At 46.3% G+C, this 19,762-nt stretch overlaps 1 protein-coding gene across 1 annotated transcript in view; it reads left to right on the top strand.

The window, feature by feature from the left end:
* The window catches only part of KCNH5 (potassium voltage-gated channel subfamily H member 5), a 178,340-nt gene that overhangs the window by 56,593 nt on the left and 101,985 nt on the right, over positions 1-19,762 (top strand). The window contains exon 7 of the mRNA XM_035116477.2: positions 1,750-2,179. Coding sequence (XP_034972368.2) covers positions 1,750-2,179 — 430 coding nt within the window. The remainder of the gene's footprint in view (positions 1-1,749; positions 2,180-19,762) is intronic.

Raw genomic sequence — 19,762 nt, 5'->3', positions numbered from 1 at the left:
TGGTCCCGGATTCTGCAGTCCGGAACTTGGAAGGTAAGGATCAGGCCCATCTAGTCCAGCCTCCTGTTCTTACAGTGGTTAACCAGGTGCCTGTGGGAAACCGGCAAACCAGACTCAAGCACAAGATCAGTCTTCCCCGCTGTGATTTCCAGCAACTGGTACGTATTTAGAAGTATACCAGAGCTCAAGAGGCAAACTCTTTCAGAACCATGGTCTTATAGAAACAAATGAAATCAACTTGTCACTTGTTAATCACCACTAACTTAAGCTCCGTGGCTGTCAAGTGGGTGGAAGCCCAAGTAAATCTTTATGTTGCTGAGTTTATGCATGCCTGGGTTAAGCTATGCATTCCCGGTGGCTCAAAATATTCTACATAAATATTAGAGGAATATTACAGGTCTTCTTTAGCAGAAAGTACAAAATCCAGCCTTTGTTCTTGGCAGCAGAATAGTTTCTGTTTATTTTTTAGTCAATGTCCTGGGCCTTGATTAGCATTCACACAGAACTAACCAAACAATCCACGATGGGGGGATCTTAATTCCCTGGGGACCAGTTGGGAAGCACACATGTTCCCAAGGCAAAGGAAGGAAGGAAGGAAGGAAGGAAGGAAGCTGTGCAGATTCAGAGCTTTCTGAAACCAACTGGCCAACAGTATAAGCAAAGCCTTTTCTAACAAGCTCTGCTTATTGTTCCCCTATCATGTGCTTCCAAGATAGCTCAGCAGCAAGGCATCTGTTTTGTATGTGGGAGGTCCCAAGTTCAATCCCTGGCATCTCCAGTGAAGACGAAACGAAATCTTCATGGTCCTATCAGAGTAGACTGAGGATGGGAGGACCTGCCAACATTGGTTCTCTCAGTTTCCCAATTCACATTTCTGCAGCAATATGCATTTTTTCTTTAGAATTTTAGTGTGAATATCTCCCCATAAACACACATTTTTGCAAGCAGTTCCCTCTAATGTGATGAATGTCTAATGTTGTGTTTTAATTGTTGTAGCCCACCCTGGTATCTAAGGGAGAAACAAGAATGATAAGAGAATAATAGAATCATAGAACTGTAGAGTTGGAAGTGTCCCCAAGTACCATCCAATCCACACACACACACACACACACACCCTTCAATTCTGGAATCTCAGCTAAAGCATCCATGACAGATGGCCATCCAACCTCTGCTTAAAAACTCCCAAGAAAGGATAATTGGATAATATGGAGCTAATTGTATAAGTAATTACTGTATGTTGATTTCACGAACACATTCATTTTTGTGCACAATTTCCTCTAATATACGTATTTTGTAAACACTTTGATTTGAGAACTGCATTGCAAAATTCAATGATGCGTGGATTTCAGAGGAAGGCTATGTTTCTGTTCTTGTGTTGTTTTAGAAAGTGTGGGTTAAAATTTAAATTTAAATTTTAATGTTTATTTAATTTTGTTCTTATGTTGTAATTCAGTCAGCTCTTTTATATCCGGTGTTAGCTGCCCTGAGCCCGGCCTTGGCTGGGGAGGGCGGGGTATAAATAACATTTATTATTATTATTATTATTATTATTATTATTATTATTATTATTATCATTATCATTATTATTATCATTATTATTATTATTAGAAAAGATTTGCCTGTAAATATGAACTGAATCGATTCTCTCCCCCACCCCTACTCCCAGATGACTCAGTGTTCAGCACAAACAAGAACACGTGATGTTTATCACTTTGCAAGCGAGTAAAGCTTTCCCTCCTTCCTCCCCAGGGTATCAGCAGCCTCTTCAGTTCATTAAAAGTGGTGCGTCTCCTGCGTCTGGGCCGTGTGGCCAGGAAGCTGGACCATTACCTGGAATATGGCGCTGCGGTTTTGGTGCTGCTAGTCTGTGTCTTTGGACTAGTAGCCCACTGGCTCGCTTGTATATGGTACAGCATCGGGGACTACGAGGTCATCGATGAAATCACCAATACCCTCAAGAAGGACAGCTGGCTCTGCCAATTGGCGGAGAGCATTGGAACGCCGTATCGGTACAACTCTACGGGATCAGGGCAGTGGGAAGGAGGACCCAGTAAAGACTCGCTTTATATCACTTCCCTCTACTTTACCATGACAAGCCTTACCACAATAGGATTCGGGAACATAGCTCCAACCACCGATGGAGAGAAGATCTTTTCAGTGGCCATGATGATGGTGGGCTGTAAGTAAGATGGTCACTTCCCCCCCTTTTGCATTTCTCATAATTGGTTTTCCTTATGGGTTCTCTTTTTGCCTGGGACTGCAGTCTTTATGCATCGTCGCAAGTGAATCACGAAAGCTGGGCTCCTTGCATTAGCACCGAGTGTGGTCAGGAGTTTGGTCTGTAGACACTTGACTCATTTTTGGGGGTAGGGAAGCTGTCCTGGAGGTCTAATCTGTCGCCCACTGCAGGGGTGGAGCGAGTGTCAGGCTCAGGGGCCAAATGTGGGCTTGTAGGCAGTGGAAGACCTACATTTTTGGGGCTCTGAAGCTTGAATTGTTATGGGGCCCTCTTCACAACCAGCAATGAGGTCTGGGTAACCACTGTTGTCTTCTTCAATGGTAGATCACCACTTAAAAAAGCTACTAAATCTCAGCTTTTGTTTAATCTTGCTGTACTGTGACACACCACTACTGTAGGACTGTTGAAATACATGCAACAATTTTTTTTGATCAATTTACGGCACTGTATTTTTTCGCTCCATAGGACGCACCTGACCATAGGACGCACCTAGTTTTTAGAGGAGGAAAACAAGGAAAAAAATATTTTGCTTTCTTGAATTGTCCTAGGCATAGCAGCCAACTGCTAGAGGCCTAGGTGCCTTTGCCCTCCCCCCATTAAATATTTGAGGAAGCTTCTTTTGCAAAGGGGGAAAGCTCCTTTTTTTAAGGATCAGCTCAAAGTTGTGCAGCTTTTTTGCAAATGGGGAAAGCCCCGTTTTGGGGGGGGGGTCAGCTCACACTTGTGCATCTTTTTTGCAAAGGGGGAAAGCTCCATTTTTTAGGATCAGCTCAAAGTTGTTGAGTTTCCTTGCAAAGGGTAAAAAACCCTGTTTTTATGGGGTTCAACTCACAGTTCTGCAGCTTCTCTAGGAAAGGAAAGGGACCCATTTCTACAGTTTCCAGACAGATAATCTAATCAGCCAGTCACATGTCTCCCTCTGCAGACAACAATTGAGGCCTAGGCAAGGGGCCGGGAAGGAAGGTAGCTCCCTTATCTCCCTCCCCAATCTCTTGCAATCAGCTGCTGAGCGGGTCCTTTCAACACTCTCTTACCTTCTTCTTAGCCTTTAGTTCTTTCTTAAAAAAAAAGCACGATCTGCCTTTAGCCCCTGGGCAATTCGGCTCCAGGGACCATGCATTTGCTCCATAAGACGCACAGACATTTTTAGGGGGGGTGTGCGTCTTATGGAGCAAAAAATATGGCAAGTTGTGCCACTCAAATTGGGTCTACATTTTAAAGCAATGTGGACTAAAGTTGCTTCTGGGGCCCTGTAGCTTAATTAGTTTCATAGCACTGGGAATACCCCCTGCCTGAGCTGCTGCAAGTCAATGTAGACAATACAAAGACACCAACGGCCTGGCTTTGTATAAGGCAGATTCCTATGGGAGAGGTTGTCTGAGCTGAAGGTCTTAGATCTAAGAGGAGGGACCAAGAGCGGCGTTAGGCCTTGTCCTCTGGTATGACAGCAGGCTTAGAATGCTCTGAGGGTTGTGGTCTTGTGGAGAGAAGAGAAGAGAACAGAACAGAACAGGAGAATAGCTCAAAGTCCTGTTTGTCACGGTCCGGTCAGCGGGCGGTTGAAGGCGTCAGGACCAGAGGCAAGATGGTGGTGTAGAAGCAGGAACAGGTGCAGGGCTGAGGGTCCAGCAGCAGGCAGTCGCAGGGTCAAGGAGCAGGGCAGAGGCGAAGGTCTGGGAGTCAAGGAGCAAGGCGTCAGCAAGGCATGGGTCCAAGGGTCGAGGAGCAAGGCGTCGGCAAGGCATGGGTCCAAGGAGCAAGGCGTCGGCAAGGCAAGGGTCCAAGAAGCAAGGCGTCGGCAAGGCAAGGGTCCAAGGAGCAAGGAGCAAGAGGCCAGATGCAACCAGGCAGGGATAGCGTTGCTGTGGCAAAGAGCTGAAGGGACATGCTGAGCTTTTATCCCTCCCAGCTCCTGCCACCAGGTGCAGTGAGGTATCAAGTGGCCTCACCTGAGTGGCCACTCCTTGCTTCTCCAGCACAAGCTGCGGCCTCACCTGAGCACAAGCTGAGGCAGGCTCCAGTCCTACAAAGCACTACAGGCCCCAGATCCTGACTCCTGCCCATACTCCTGACACTGTTTATACAACCACAGCCGTGTATCAGCATCAGTGCATCTCTAGCCTTGTGGCTCCCAAACCTTTTAGAGCCACTTTCCCCTTGGTCCCATAAACACCCCCCCCCCCAGTGCCTGCTACTCTATGAAAAGCATTAGTCAGAATAGTGGTTTCCATGACCCACTAAAAAGGATAATAACACAACGAAATTCAGAACAGTAATGATTAATTGCAGATTTATTCAAAACCCAATTAAGACTGCTTATCTTAATTAATTCAACAAAGCTCTTGAGCTGGATCCAGTGATAACAGGTTTTAAAAGTCATTTACTCATTTGCCCCTCTAGCACCCATTCCATCTCTGTCCCCTTGCCTCTTAGTGCCCCACTAGGAAATCCCCCGCACTGGGGGTCGCTACCACCTACTTTGGGAACTATTGACCTAGCCAATTATTTTATTTCATTTGCTCTTAAAATGCCTTTACTGGTTTAAAATGGCGCACCATGGCTCGGCTCATTGAAGGTCCAGTTGAAATTATTTTGATGGCTTGGAAATGACGTTGGTTTCGGAGGTGTTCCAGTGAGTTCTCAAAAAATGGGCAAAGGCTTTGCTGCTTGGGCTGGGTTTGCGAGGGCAACATCTATTTTTACTGGCTAAGAATGGAATCCCATGTTGTCACCATGGGAGCTGGAGGGAAGTGAGACGGTTTCTAGACACAATAGATTGTAGGAGTTCTTCCCCTCCCTGCTTTCATTTTGTCCTGCAGATCTGCAGCTCCTCTTTGAGCATCCTTAAAGCTGACAGGACAAAGGAGACTAATTTCTTCTTCTGTGTGCTCTCAAAGCAGCAGCGATTCCACTGGACGAGACTTTTCAAACCATAGTATAGTTTTGAGTGGCTGTGAAATGCTGTCGCAAGGTTGTGCGGGTGGATGTAAGACATTCTGATAGGATTCAGGAAGGAGCTGATCACAATTTTAACTGCTTGATGTGTCGCCATGCCTTGGTCCAGTATACCTAAATGGCCTCGGTCCAGTATACCTGAAGGAGCGTCTCTACCCCCATCGTTCTGCCTGGACACTGAGGTCCAGTACTGAGGGCGGTTCCCTTGTTGCGAGAAGCCAAGTTGCAGGGAACCAGACAGAGGGCCTTCTTGGTAGTGGCGCCCGCCCTGTGGAACGCCCTCCCATCAGATGTCAAAGAGAAAAACAGCTACCAGATTTTTAGAAGACATCTGAAGGCAGCCCTGTTTAGGGAGCCAGATTTTGGGGGGGGGGGTATAAATAATAAATTATTATTATTATTATTATTATTATTATTATTATTATTATTATTGCATAGTTTGGGGAAAAGTTGAGCAAGCGTGGACGTGGAAGAGGGGTCTGGAATTATGCATGCTGTCGAGACACATTTATTTTCTCCCCCTCTCTTAACTCAGGGACATCCAATGAAGGTGAATGTTAGATGATTCAGGACAGACAAAGGGATGGTTAATCAGATGGGGCCCTGGCCTGATCCAGCAGGCTTTTCTTATGCTCTGGTGTTCTCATGCTTTGCATCTGGGCAGAACGTCTTGTGACACATCAAGCCCAAATCAGGCCATAAGCCATGTGGCATGCTCCGTCTCGTACCCCTTGTCCTATTTGACCCTGTGTGTGCACGGGGAGTGCATATCAATCATAGCTGCCAAGTCTCCCACTGAAAAATGCGGGATTAGCAGCGGCACGGCACTGGAAGTTGCTTCTACGCATGTAGAAGCGACTTCCGGTGCCACTCTACCCGATTTCCAGTGCCCAAGCATGGGCAGAGCGGCACTGGAAGTCTTGGCAGCTATGATATCTGTGAGGGACAGGGAGTACAGACAGCCCCCCTCCCATCCTGAGAAGCAGCTCGTCCCCCAGTACTAGCTGCAGCGGAGAGGGAGAAGAGTCCAGCGGGGAAGCAGGAAGTAGGGGACAGGGCTCTGGCAGGGTCGCAGAGCCACTGCTCCGCTTGGGAGAGGAAGAGAGAGAGAGGGAAAAGGGGAGGAAGGAAAACATGGAAAGAAGACCTTTCCCTCCGGTTCCGGAATTGCGTCGGAGGAAGCGAGGGAGGAGATTCGGGATTCCCAGACTCTTATGTTGGAAGAAAACGCGGGAACCGGCATTCCAGGGTTCTGCGTCAGACTAACTGGATGTATCCTGTACAGAGCTAGGACTGTAAATAGCTTGCACACAATAAAAGAATGAAAAGGCAACGCTTGGGAGAGTCATTACTTTAGAGTAGTCGCAACACACCCCCTGTGACAGATATCAATAGGACTTCTCCACCCCCAACCCCATGAAAAGGTTGTGGTTGTTAACAAAAGGATCTTGAGACCTTGGAGAGCTGCTGTCAGCCTGAGTAGACAATATTGGGCTGGCTGGACTGATGGTGTGACTTGGTATAAGTCAGCTCTGTCTGCTATAGAGCACGTGACTTGGATACAGGAGGTTCCATGTTTACGCTCTACCATCTCCAGTTTAAGGGGGGGGATCTCTAATGGGGAAGAGACGAGGAGGATCTCAGTGGTTGCCTAGTCATGATGGCTATGGTCTAGCTCCAGAAACAGGGGTAGCATGCCAGTTGAACACCCATTGCTGAAGAACACCCATTGCTGAAGGCTCTGCTTGTGGGCTTCCCATCTGTCATCTGGCTGGCCAACTGGGGGAAGAAGCAGGATGCTGAATTAGATGGGTCTCTGGTAAAGCAGGACTTTACATACCATCTAAGTAATACTGGGCAAACCCCCCACTCCATGAAGGTCTGCCAATACGTGGCTGCAGAACTGCATTCACTCAAATGGGTTACAAGCTACACTGGCCTGCTTGAGGGTGTTATTTTTTCATAACCACTTCACCCTGTTGCAAATTGGAACTTGCTGCATTGTCTCTTTCTTTTAAAAAAAACAAAACAAAACCCAGTGGGACACTTTGAGCCTATTGTTTCAAAATAGCTGACTACAAAAATAAAAGTTAAATAAAATTAAAAAGGAAGAAAGAAAGAAGAACCAAGAGGTGTGTGGGCAATCTGGGGATATTGTGCTAGTTTGGGCAAAACCTTTTCAGCTGACCTCAGAAATGTTCAGATGGCTATCAGATGGCCTCTACAGTTAGAGGGTCCAGCTCTTCAAACTTTTGCTGCTTATTTTGGAATTCAGCGCTGCAAATGAATGTTGCTCAGTGGAAGAGCATCTGCTTGGCATGCAGAAGGTCCCAGGTATAATCACAACAACATCTCCAGGTAATGCTGGGAGAGGATCCTTTCTGAAATCCCGGAAAGCCACTGCCAGTCAGTGTAGACCAGTCTTTCCCAAACTTGGGTCTCCAGCTCTTTTGGACTACAACTCCCATCATCCCTAGCTAACAGGACCAGTGGTTAGGGATGATGGGAAATGTAGTCCCAAAACAGGCCAAGTTTGGGAAACAATGGTGTGTAGAGCAAAACTGATCTGGATACTGACTCAGCAGGAAGAAGGCAGCTTCCTCTGTCCCCATCTTTGGCTATTGGCTTTGCTGCTGCTCTGAGGGTAGAGTTGATTGTTCTGCTTGCAAAGCAAACATGTCTTTTGCTTTCCTCTCTGGAGATGTTAATTGTGCAGGGGATTAAATTCCTTGTTGTGCTTGCAAGTGGGCCATTGAACTTCCATTTGCAACACGGTGATGAATAGGCCTGGCTGGACGCATCTGTTGTAATAGGGTAAGCGATGCCAAACGGGCACGCGGCGTGCAGATGATTCTGCACAAAGGAGAACCTTATGTCCCAAAACAATTACGGCAAGAGGGACCATTTGTAAAGTGGGAGGAGATGGTTCTTCCTTCCTCTCTCTGCCGCCACTCCTGCACCTTCCAGTTGCATCTCCAGCAGTTGGAAGGAAAATGGAAATCAGCCCCCACCCCACCCCCAAAAATAGAGCAAGGGGAAAAAACATCTGGCCAGTGGTTCCTTATTCCCTCCCTGACAGGAAAAACAAAAGCCACTCTTGCAGGAGATGAGCTGATGCAGAGGCTGCCTTCAAACCCCTGAATACCAATTGCTGGCAATCACAAGGGAGGAGATCACTGTTGCACCCAGGTCCTAGAATCATTGAATTGTAGAGTTGGAAGAGACCCCAAGGGTCAACTAGTCCAACCCTTTGCAAGGCAGGGATCTCAGCTAAAGTATCAATGACAGTCCTTTCAGGCTTCCCAGAGGTTGGCTACTGTGATGTTGGACTAGACCAGGGGTCTGCAACCTTTAAGACAAAAAGAGCCACTTGGACCAGTTTCCGAAGAAAAAAAATAAACTGGGAGCCACAAAACAGGGACGTAATTAGAAATCAGAGGGCCCCATAGCAAAATTTGCTATGCCCAATAATCAATGCCCCAAAATGCCATAGAAAATTAATCAGGGCCCCAGTGTACCATAAATCATAATCAGTGCCTGATGTAAATAATAATTAATAATGAGGGCCCAATGTCATCCTCATCATTATAAAAATAACTTTGAGTTTGGGCTGCCTTGATTACTGGGAATGGATACCAGCAACCACTGCCTTATGAGTTTGGGCTGCCTTGATTACTGGGAATGGGCAAAACTCTGACTCCCTTATTAGGACATTGTATGGTTTCATGTGTGTTGCTCCCATCAAGTGAACTTATAAAATTTCCTCATATTGAATCAACCCATTAATACATCTACCTCAATCTCCTGACCAGGCCGGCAGGAGCAGCAGCAGCAAACACGCGCTCCGAGCCCTCAAGTCTTTCTGCTGCTGGGCAGGAAGAAGCGCGCCCGTTTTAAAAAATAAATGACTCCGCCCCCGCCCCCGTGAGCCTATTGGCTGCAGAAATGCGGTGGGGAGGGGCTGATGCAGGGATGGGGCCGACCACGCTCCCCAGGCTGCTAACATCACCTTGCGTCCTTTTTGCACAGCGCACGCGCACAGCAGAGTTGTGGACTCCGGCAGGCGCCATGCGGGGCACAGGCACACAGCGCGCCGCCGCAGCTGTGTGCTCCGGCGGCGGTGGGCGCCGCGCGAGTGTCTGGCGGGCATGGCGGGCGCTGCTGCATGGCTCAGGTGCCGCATGGCTCGGACGCCTCCTCCCCTCGTATCCGCTCCGGAGCCGCAGCAAAGGTGTAAAAGAGCCACATGCGGCTCCGGAGCCGCAGGTTGCAGACCCCTGGACTAGACAGACCATTGACCCTAAACCTGCAGGGCTCTTCTTGTGTTCAAAACTTCTGCCACTGCCCCCATCACAACTCCTTGTGAACATAGAATCATAGAATCATAGACTTGGAAGAGACCACAAGGGCCATCCAGTCCAACCCCAACTGTCGAACAGCTCTTACTGTCATGAAGTTCTTCCTAATGTTTAAGGTGGAATCTTCTTTCTTGTAGTTTGAATCCATGGCTCCGTGTCCGCTTCTCTGGAGCAGCAGAAAACAACCTTTCACCCTCCTCTATATGACATCCTTTTATATATTTGAACATGGCTATCATATCACCCCTCCATTGCATGCCCTGTTTGATCTTCCGGAAAAGTTATTTTTGGCCTCCTGTGAATGGGGTTGGTGTCACGTGGAAGATGGAGCAAGGCTGTTTTCTGCTGCTCCAGAGGGTAGGACCTAAACCAGAACTTTTGAATGGTAAGAGCTGTTTGAAAATGAAATGGAATACCTGGGAAGGGGGTGGATCCCCCTTCCCTGGCCAGAGATTCTTTAGTTGTGATTCCTGCATCTCAGGAGGTTGGGCTAGATGTCTCTTCCAACAATTCTGTGATTCTACAATTCTATGAGGTTACATTCTTTACTGAATACCCTCCAACATTTCTCTGATGAAAATAGGTATGTCCTAAATAATAATAATAATAATAATAATAATAATAATAATAATAATATTTATACCCCACCCATCTGACTGGGTTGCCCCAGCCACTCTGGGCAGTTTACAGCATATATAAAAACAGAATAAAACATTAAACATTAATAAAATCTTCCCTATACAGGGCTGCCTTCAGATGTCTTCCAAAGGTTGTATACATACCTACCAAGTTCCCGTGGGAGAAATAAGGGACCGGACCGGAAGTAGCAGACCGGAAGTAGCGCTGCCGCCATTTTGGAACTGGGCGGAGCATGCTCAGAAACAACTTTTGGTGCTGCTTTGCCCAGTTCCAAAATGGCCGCCGTGCCAGAAGTCGCACTGCAGCCATTTTTGAACTGGGCAGAGCTTCATCAAAAGTCGCTTCTGAGCATGCTCCACCCAGTTCCAAACTGGCCGCCGCGCCAGAATAAACCGGGGAAAAACAAAAAAAATTCCGTTTTTTCAGCTGAGAACAACTAGAAAAACAGGGGTTTCCCGAGGAATACGGGAGACTTGGCAACTATGGTTGTATAGTTACTTATCCCCTTGGCTTGGGGGTCGCATAACTCCATACCCTCCAACATTTCTCCCATGAAAATAGGCTGTCCTATGGAAAAGCAGGACATTCTGGGATCAAATCAGAAACTAGGAAAGCTTCTGTAAATCTGGGACTGTCCCTGGAAAATAGAGACTATTGGGAACATGGTTTGTTTTTGTTTTTTGTTTTTTAAAAACGCTACAAACAGACAGGCTTTGGGCCTGGCACTAAATTGCTGCCAACTGTTCCAAGAGAAATACGCCAGGTTTGCTCCTGGGCTCTGTCTGCAGAAAATAAACCTGTGAAGCTTTTTCGTCACGTGGAAATAAACATGGTCCCTGGGTCTACTGCCTGCAGACTGAGGTGCTTTAAAGGTATCATTGGAGAAGGCACTGGCCAGAAAAAAAAGTTGGCAGCCATATTGTGTGTCTCCTACACACTCCCCAAATCCAGCTGCCTGAGGATGATTCACACCTTACATTTTTGAAGGCTTCTTCAAAGCCCCTGCCACGAGGATTCTCATATTTTCACAGGCGTTTGCAGCACTGCGGCAATCCCTAAATAAATGCAAGGAAAACATTTCTGTGTTATTGAGGACACCTCGGGCTAGAAGCATTGCATTTTTAATCAGGCCCTCTCCGACTCTGAATATATAAACCCCAGAAGGGTTTATTTCTCTCCCCACCTCCCACCCAGCTTCATTTCTAAGAGCTTTAGAAGGGCCTTTAAGTTCTGTCTTCTTTTCATGGGGCTTCTCCCTTTCCAGATAAAGTAGCGCGCACACACACATACACACACGCGTGCGCACGCACGCACACACACACACACAAGCATCCACTTAGGATTTGGTGGGATGTGGGTGACTTTCTGGAAACTCCAATGATTCTTCAACTATGCTATTGAAAGTGAATTTTATTGTCTGCCTGTTGCCCCCACCCTTTCCATCTCTCCCCTGCCCCCAACCAGATTACAGTGGTACCTCGGGTTGCAGACACTTCAGGATACAGACTCTGCTAACCCAGAAATAGTACCTCGGGTTAAGAACTTTGCTCCAGGATGAGAACAGAAATCGTGTGGCGGCGGCGTGGCGACAGCGGGAGGCCCCATTAGCTAAAGTGGTACCTCAGGTTAAGAACGGACCTCCAGAACGAATTAAGTTCTTAACCCGAGGTACCACTGTAACAGAGCTCCGGGATACAAAATGCAAACAGGTTACAGCAATGCAGATCCCGGGCAGAAAGACAGGTGAAAAGTGAGTGTTTGTAGGGTGGGAAAAGAGGAGATTGGGCTCAGGCTCTGCTGGTTAGCCCTAAAATAGATGATGGGTACTTTTTCCAGTATGAAGGCCATCATACCCTCCAACATTCCTCTGACCAAAATAGGGACATTCCTCAACTGACCCTCCTTTACCCCACATTTTTTTGTCCCCCACCCCTGCAGAACATTTCTAAAACCACTACATGAACAGGACACACATCTCTCAAGAAGGCCAGGTATCAGAGCCCAAGGACACATTCTTCAGAGAAGGGTGTGGCCTGTGGAAGGGGGTGGTGACCTCAGGAGAGCCCAGAGGGCCAGAGAGAGGGGCCCGGGGGGCCTTGTTCAGCATCTGGTCCCCTCCTTGCTCTTTATTTATGTGGTCTATGCTTGCCTGAGCTTGAGTCTAGACTAAGGATTCTGAGCCCCTGTGTTCTCATTTGATAAATAATAATAATAATAATTATAATAATATTTTATTATTTATACCCCACCCATCTGGCTGGGTTTCCCCAGCCACTCTGGGCGGCTTCCAACAGAAATATTAGAATACACTAATTTCTTAAAGATTAAAAGCTTCCCTAAACAGGGCTGCCTTCAGATGCCCTCTAAAAGTCTGGTAGTTATTTTTCTTTTTGACATCTGGTGGGAGGGCGTTCCACAGGGCGGGCGCCACTACCGAGAAGGCCCTCTGCCTGGTTCAACCTGCCTGATATTCAACCACAGACATTTCAGGATTTGGGCCTCTGCCATTGGCCCTTAAAGTCATGATTCGCCGCTTGGAAGTTTAGGCAGCCAATCACGTTGGGAGTGGGAGTGGCCCAGGCCTTCAGAAATGTATATAAGCAGCTGCTTTGCCCCTGTTGTCCTGTTCTGCTGGTTCAGTAAAGGTTCTTGCTGTTATCACTGTTGTCACAGGAGGTCCGTTGCGGCTACTCTAGAGTAACGACTCTCCAGAAAGTTGCCTTTTCATGCTTTTATTGTGTGCAAACTATTTACAGTGCTGGAGCTGTACAATGTACATGTTCTCAGTTGGAGTCAGAACCCTGGAATGGCAATTCCCGCGTTCTTTTCCAACAAAGCAGTCTGGGAATCGCAAATCTCCTCCCCCGTTTCTTTCGGCGCAATTCCGGAACTGGAGGGAGAGGTCTTCTTGCCGTGTTTTCCCTCCTCCCCCTTTCCCTCTCCCTTCCTTCCTCTCCCAAGCGGGGCAGTGGCTCTGCGACCCTGCCAGAGCCATGTCCTCTACTTCCTGCTTCCCCGCTGGAGTCTTCCCCCTCTCCGCTGCCGCTGGTACTCGGGGAAGAACTGGTTCTCAGGATGGGAGGGGGTTGTCTGTACCCCCTGTCCCTCACAACTGTCTTTTGCCTCGTGGGAACCCTCCTACACTCCAATTTATCTTTTTTTTTAAAAAAAATTTTTTAGAAATCACAAATCAGTTTACACAAAATGTAAAATACACACTAAAATTATCAATAGAAGTCAAAAGTTCTCTGCAGTGGCTCCCTGTCTATGGAATGCTCTCCCTAGGGAAGTTCACCTGGCGCCTTCATTATACACCTTTAGGCGCCAGGCAAAAATGTTCATTTTTTACCAGGTGTATAAGTTGAATTAATAGTAGTAGTAGTAGTAGTAAAAACTGAGGATATCAGTAGGAAAGAGGTCTGGATGGAGAAACAGCTGATTCAGTTAATATGCTACTAACAGGAGAAAGTAAGGGGAAAACATCAAAGGGGAAGGCCAAGCTATTTTAGAACAGCAGGTTCTGTAATAGGGACATTGCATTGTGGTCAGTGCATGGGGTCTTCTCGGTAGTGGCACCCACCCTGTGGAATGCCCTCCCACTAGAGGTCAAAGAGAACAACAATTACCAGACCTTTAGAAGGCATCTCAAGGCAGCCCTGTTTAGGGAAGCTTTTAATGTTTGATGGATTTCTGTATTTTAGCGTTTTGTTGGAAGCCGCCCAGAGTGGCTGGGGGAACCCGGCCAGAGTGGCTGGGGGAACCTGGCCAGATGGGCGGGGTATAAATAATAAATTATTATTATTATTATTATTATTATTATTATTATTATTATTATTGGGTCAATGTGTGGTCCAATACCAAATATGGGATTGGTTCCACTAGGATGCTTATCTGATGGCCTAGATGGGCCTTGGGTGTGATCTGCTCTTAGGTCCTAATGGAAAGGGGCTCTCTCTCACTGGAAGTCTGTAAGTAGAAGCCATTGAGGATACTTTAGTTGTAGGTTGCTTGCATGGTTGGAATCAATGACCTCCATGGCCCCCCCTGACTCCCCAAGTCTCTCCATCCGCTTCCCCCATCATCTCTATTAAGCCCTGTGGACAGGAATGGAGCCAGTGTGGATTAAAGCCCCCTGTGGAAGCAGACTGAGCGCAAAGCTCTTCTGGTCTCTCAAACAAGAGTGCAGTGGATGTTTGCCCCATTTCCCTAATCCTATAGCAAGGTACCATTCTTGACTTGGAACCAGAAGATGTTGCACAGCACTTTCTCTCCGTCTCCTTCTCACGTACGCAGGAGTCAGACACTTTGCTGTCTTTGCAGGCATTTGACTACTTCAGAGAACCTGAAACCACTCTGCAATTTGGCACAAGCCCCCAGGACTGGCACCTGTCCAGGGGAGGCCCGGGACTGGAACAGAAGTAGATTTCTAAGCCATGGTTGAAATGCAATGTCAGGAGGAAGCCTGTACTGTGACAGATAAGTCCTGTCTTGCATTGTGCCTGGCTCTGAGTCAGGCTATCGCATCTCTCCCTTAAGTAAGTACAACATTGACACAGAAATGTGTATGGCTGAATAATCCTCCTGCCCTTGCAAAGCCTGACAAAAGCCAGGAGGCCGGGCATGAGGAATTTGCAGGAATTAGTTGTGGGGAAGCTTCCAACATCCTTCCTTTCCATGCTTCTTCCCAGATCTTGGAGTTCTGAATTATCTGGAATTAATTTCTGGAATTAACTTCACAGTGGAACCGTGAGATGCACTACAAATGCCCCATTATTCCACTTTGCCTTTCAAATGTTGTATGGGGCAACTTCATGCAGTTTTGTCATAAACTTTCAGTTCCTTTGTGTCCCTCCTTCCACTAAATTACTGATGTGCATGCTAAAACATGCAAAAAAGCAATCTTAGTGTCATTGCATTTCTGATCATTTGTCTCTTGCTTTACTAATGCTCACATGTGCATTAAGATTTCTTAATTCTGTGTCCAGGGCGCATTAAGATTTCTCAATTCTGTGTCCAGGGCGGCTGTCTACCAGCTCCATCTGGTACGCAGGCTGAGACCCTACCTCCCCGCAGACTGTCTCGCCAGAGTGGTGCATGCTCTGGTTATCTCCCGCTTGGACTACTGCAATGCAATCTATGTAGGACTACCTTTGAAGGTGACCCGGAAACTGCAATTAATCCAGAATGCGGCAGCTAGACTAGTGACTGGGAGTGGCTGCCGGGACCACATAACACTGGTCCTGAGAGATCTACACTGGCTCCCAATACGTTTCTGAGCACAATTCAAAGTGTTGGTACTGACCTTTAAAGCCCTAAACGGCGCCTCGGTCCTGTATACCTGAAGGAGCGTCTCCACCCCCATCATTCTGCCCGGACACTGAGATCCAGCACCGAGGGCCTTCTGGCGGTTCCCTCATTGCGAGAAGTGAGGTTACAGGGAACCAGACAGAGGGCCTTCTCAGTAGTGGCACCCACCCTGTGGAATGCCCTCCCAGCAGATGTCAAGGCAATAAGCAACTATTTTACTTTTAGAAGACAACTGAAGGCGGCCCTGTTTAGGGAAGTTTTTAATGTTTGATGCTGTACTGTTTTTAATATTTGGTTGGAAGCCGCCCAGAGTGGCTGGGGAAACCCAGCCAGATGGGTGAGGTATAAATAATAATAATAATAATAATTATTATTATTATTATTATGGAAATATTCCCTCACTGTAGATATGAATAGTAGAAATGATTGCTTAGTATTGTAGACCCTCCAAGTGTCCCTATTTTCCAGGGACAGTCCCAGATTTACAGAAGCCTTCCCAGTTTCTGATCTGATCCCAGGATGTCCCACTTTTCCTTAGGATGTCCCTATTTTCACCAGAGAAATGCTGGAAGGTATGGAGTTTTGCAAAAAAGCAACAACAAAACAAAACAAAACAAAACAAAACCATCCCCAGCCAAGAAGATAAGTAACTATACAACCTTTAGAAGATATCTGCAAGGCAACCCTGTATATGGAAGTTTTTTAATGTTTAATATTTTATTATGTTTTCATACATGTTGGAATCCGCCCAGAGTGGCTGGGACAACCCAGTCAGATGGGTGGGGTATAAATAATAAAATTATGATGATGATTGAATAGGACATCCCTATTATTTTTTATTGGAGAAATGTTGGAGGGTATGGCATTGTTGCCATATGGGTTGCCATTTGTCCTCTTTTTCCAGGACGCATCCTCTTTTTCATGGGTATGTAAAATGAGTCTCGTCATAGCGATCCATAGTTAAAAGTAGAAGTTGGCAAATATGTCTTCAAAATATGGCAACCCTGATCAGCCTCCGCCTCTTCAGAGTTTCAGACAGGAAGATGCTAAAGACTGGACCCGGGGCCTTTTGCTTGCAAATCATTGGTGCTCCCACTGATCTATAGCCCCTCCCTGAAAATAGCATCTTACTGCCTATGCTACTAGTCTGGAATTAACCATGCTGTATCTTTATTTTACCGCTTGCTGACACCTAACAAATTCATCTGTTTTCCCCAGATTATTTCCCTATCATTATACGTGGCAGGGATTGTGTTTCCATTTGGTAGCTGTTACAAGCGCTCCCCGCACAGTAAAATTGATGCGCAGCCTGGGCTTTGTTTTAGGGGCAGCTCTGAAAACGCTGTGACCTCGCCATCCGAAGAGCATCATTATCTAGTGTGGCTGGCCTTGATTTGTATCTGCAATTGTCTTGGGGGCAGGTTTTCCGTTATTAAAATGTTTCTGGCATCTTCACGTGTAGAACTTGCCTTTGCACAAGCGTGCGAGGTTCCTGTAATGAAGTGGATTTGTGCGGAGATGAGACGGAGGAGGAGGAAGGAGAGGGGAGAAACAAAGAGGGAATGGGAACCCTATTTAGCTGTGACTGTACCAGAATACAGAAAAGAACCCTGGGTTGTACAAACTGCGGTTTTTAAATCGATGGGAGCATACAGATGAGGGAGACCTTGAGGTGATGTTGCTGCCGATTTGCATTTTATGCAGATAAGCACCTGAAACTTATAGTAGCTGGTAATTCCTATTATACCTGTCTCATCATCTCATCGTGAGCCAGGCTTTCTTTTAATTAATCCAGCTAGACTACGGAGCTCCCTATGTGTTAGATTACGGGGATAAACATATCCAATTGGGGGGGGGAGCAGGGATATTAGGCAAAATTGCTGCAGATGCTTAATTTGCAATCCTAGCATTTTGCTAATTCAAATGGGCAATTAATTGTTTAGCTGGGAGCGAGCCAGTGGATGGGCTCTTCAGTCAGACTGGCACAAACGCCTTTTGCAGATTTTGTATTCATGGACTGCACATTGCTGGGAATTGAATTGCTGGACACCTAATGCCTGGGCAGCCGTTTTTCCTCATGCAAAATGCCTTATTGTTGTTGTTGTTGTTTTACATTTGCATACCCCCATCCAAAGATCACAGGGCACTTTGCAACATAAACATACAAAAAAAAACCCCAAATGCATAATATAATAACAAAAAACACCCCAAAACCAGTAACTCCGCTCTCACAACCATTCAAAAGACCATAGATGGTTTATTCAGCCATAGATGGTTTATTTGCTCCAGAGAAGCAGACACGAAGTAATGGATTCAAGCTACAAGAAAGAAGATTCCACCTAAACATTAGGAAGAACTTCCTGACAGTAAGAGCTGTTTGGCGGTGGAATTTGCTACCAAGGAGTGTGGTGGAGTCTCCTTCTTTGGAGGTCTTTAAGCGGAGGCTTGACAGGCATATGTCAAGAATACGTTGATGGTGTTTCCTGCTTGGCAGGGGGTTGGACTGGATGGCCCTTGTGGTCTCTTCCAACTCTAGGATTCTATGATTCTATGGTATAACTCTATCTCCTTTTAAACAAATGCTCTCTGCTTTTGCTGATGGTTTTCCTCGCACCTCCTGCATGCGGCTTTGCTTTCAGTCCAACTTGATCTTGTTTGCGTTTTCACCGTAACAAAAAAAGAAGCTGACAAGAGAGCTTTGGGCGCAGCAGTTTGCGTGCACACAGTCCCTGATCACACTTGTGGGCTTTGTTCTTTTAATAGCAAAGCAGTGACAGATTTGTAAGAAATGACCAGAATAGGACCGGGACAGCATGTCGCAGAGTGAGAACTCTGGGGAGGAACTATCGTAATTCACACACTGCATGAGCCTTGCCCCTCCACCCAACCTCCTTTTCCACGGGGAAGGGTCGTAGATTAGTGGTAGAGCATCTGCTTTGAGTGCAGAAGGGCCTAGGTTTCAGTCCTTGACATCTCCAGTTAGGAATTGGAAGATCCTATGCATGAAATCATGGAGAGTTGCTGCCAGTCAGAGTGGAAAGTATTGAGCTAGAGGGACCAGTGATCTGACTTGGTTCAAAGCAGCTTCTGATGTTCCTATGTTCTGTTGTAGAAACAAAATGAAGGGCCTATTTGCTGTTGGGTTTTGATTAGATCCCAGGAGATGATATATTTATTAGATATTATCCTTCCTCATGGTTGTGAGCTCGGCGGAGTGCCACCCCTTTGCAGCTTAAAAGAGAGAGCCAGTGTGGTGTAGTGGTTAAGAGAAGTGGACTTGTAATCTGAGGAACCGGAGTGTTTGTTGTGGGGGAGGAAGGGAAAGGAGAATGTTAGCTGCTTTGAGACTCCTTAGGGTAGTGATAAAACGGGATATCAAATCCAAACTCTTCCTTCTTCTTAAAAGGGAAGCTTAGATAGGCTAGTTTTGGTCTTTTAGTGTTAGAAATCCAGGATGCTTTAAGGCAAACTGGATTTTCTCCCCCTTAAAATAATAATCACACCAAGTCTTGCAAAAGGTAAAAATAATATTTGCTCACTCCATTTCGGAGAATAACAGACAAAGCAGCTCGGTGCAGGCAGGCTTAAAATGCTAATTGAGTTACTAAGGTTTAGCTTAAAAATGGAGTCTGAGCTTGAGCTTAGAGCTACAGATGTTTTCACATTGCAGGCATGGTGAAAATGAGAGTGTGTATCCAGGCAGGGAGGAACATATATATAGCTATGCTCTCTTCCTGTCAGGGCACCATAGGGAAGTGATCTCACAAAGTTCCCTCTAGCAAGCTTACAGGAAAACTCTGTGAGCCTCAGTCCATTCATGCGCCTATCTGGCAAAACATGAATTGTTGGTTTGGCTGCAATAAATACCCCACACTCACTACCTCAAGCACAAGAGCCTCATGAGAACCTACAAGCCTCTCCATCTGGGGCAGGGGAGCCTTCCCAGGCCATGCCACTTCTCATCCATTGTTTTTAGATTGGGATAAAGGACGGGATAGAAAGTTAACAAACTGATGATGATGATCATTTTCAATCTATAAGTCGCTTCACTCATAAGCAACTCTCAACATTCCAGAAGTATAAAGCAGGACATAAAATCAGGTAAAAAAGAAAGAAAGAAAGAAAGAAAGAAAGAAAGAAAGAAAGAACGAACAATGGGCTCCAATAAAAGCCATACAGTGAGCTATCAAAGAAACCCCATAAAACAGCAGCAACAAAAATTGAATTTCTTGATTTCAGTAAGAGGACAAGAACAGATTGTACT

Source organism: Zootoca vivipara, chromosome 1, assembly GCF_963506605.1.
Source record: "Zootoca vivipara chromosome 1, rZooViv1.1, whole genome shotgun sequence".
NCBI lineage: Eukaryota > Metazoa > Chordata > Lepidosauria > Squamata > Lacertidae > Zootoca > Zootoca vivipara.
Note: the sequence above shows the minus strand (reverse complement) of the source record. Positions and strands in the feature narration are given on the sequence as shown.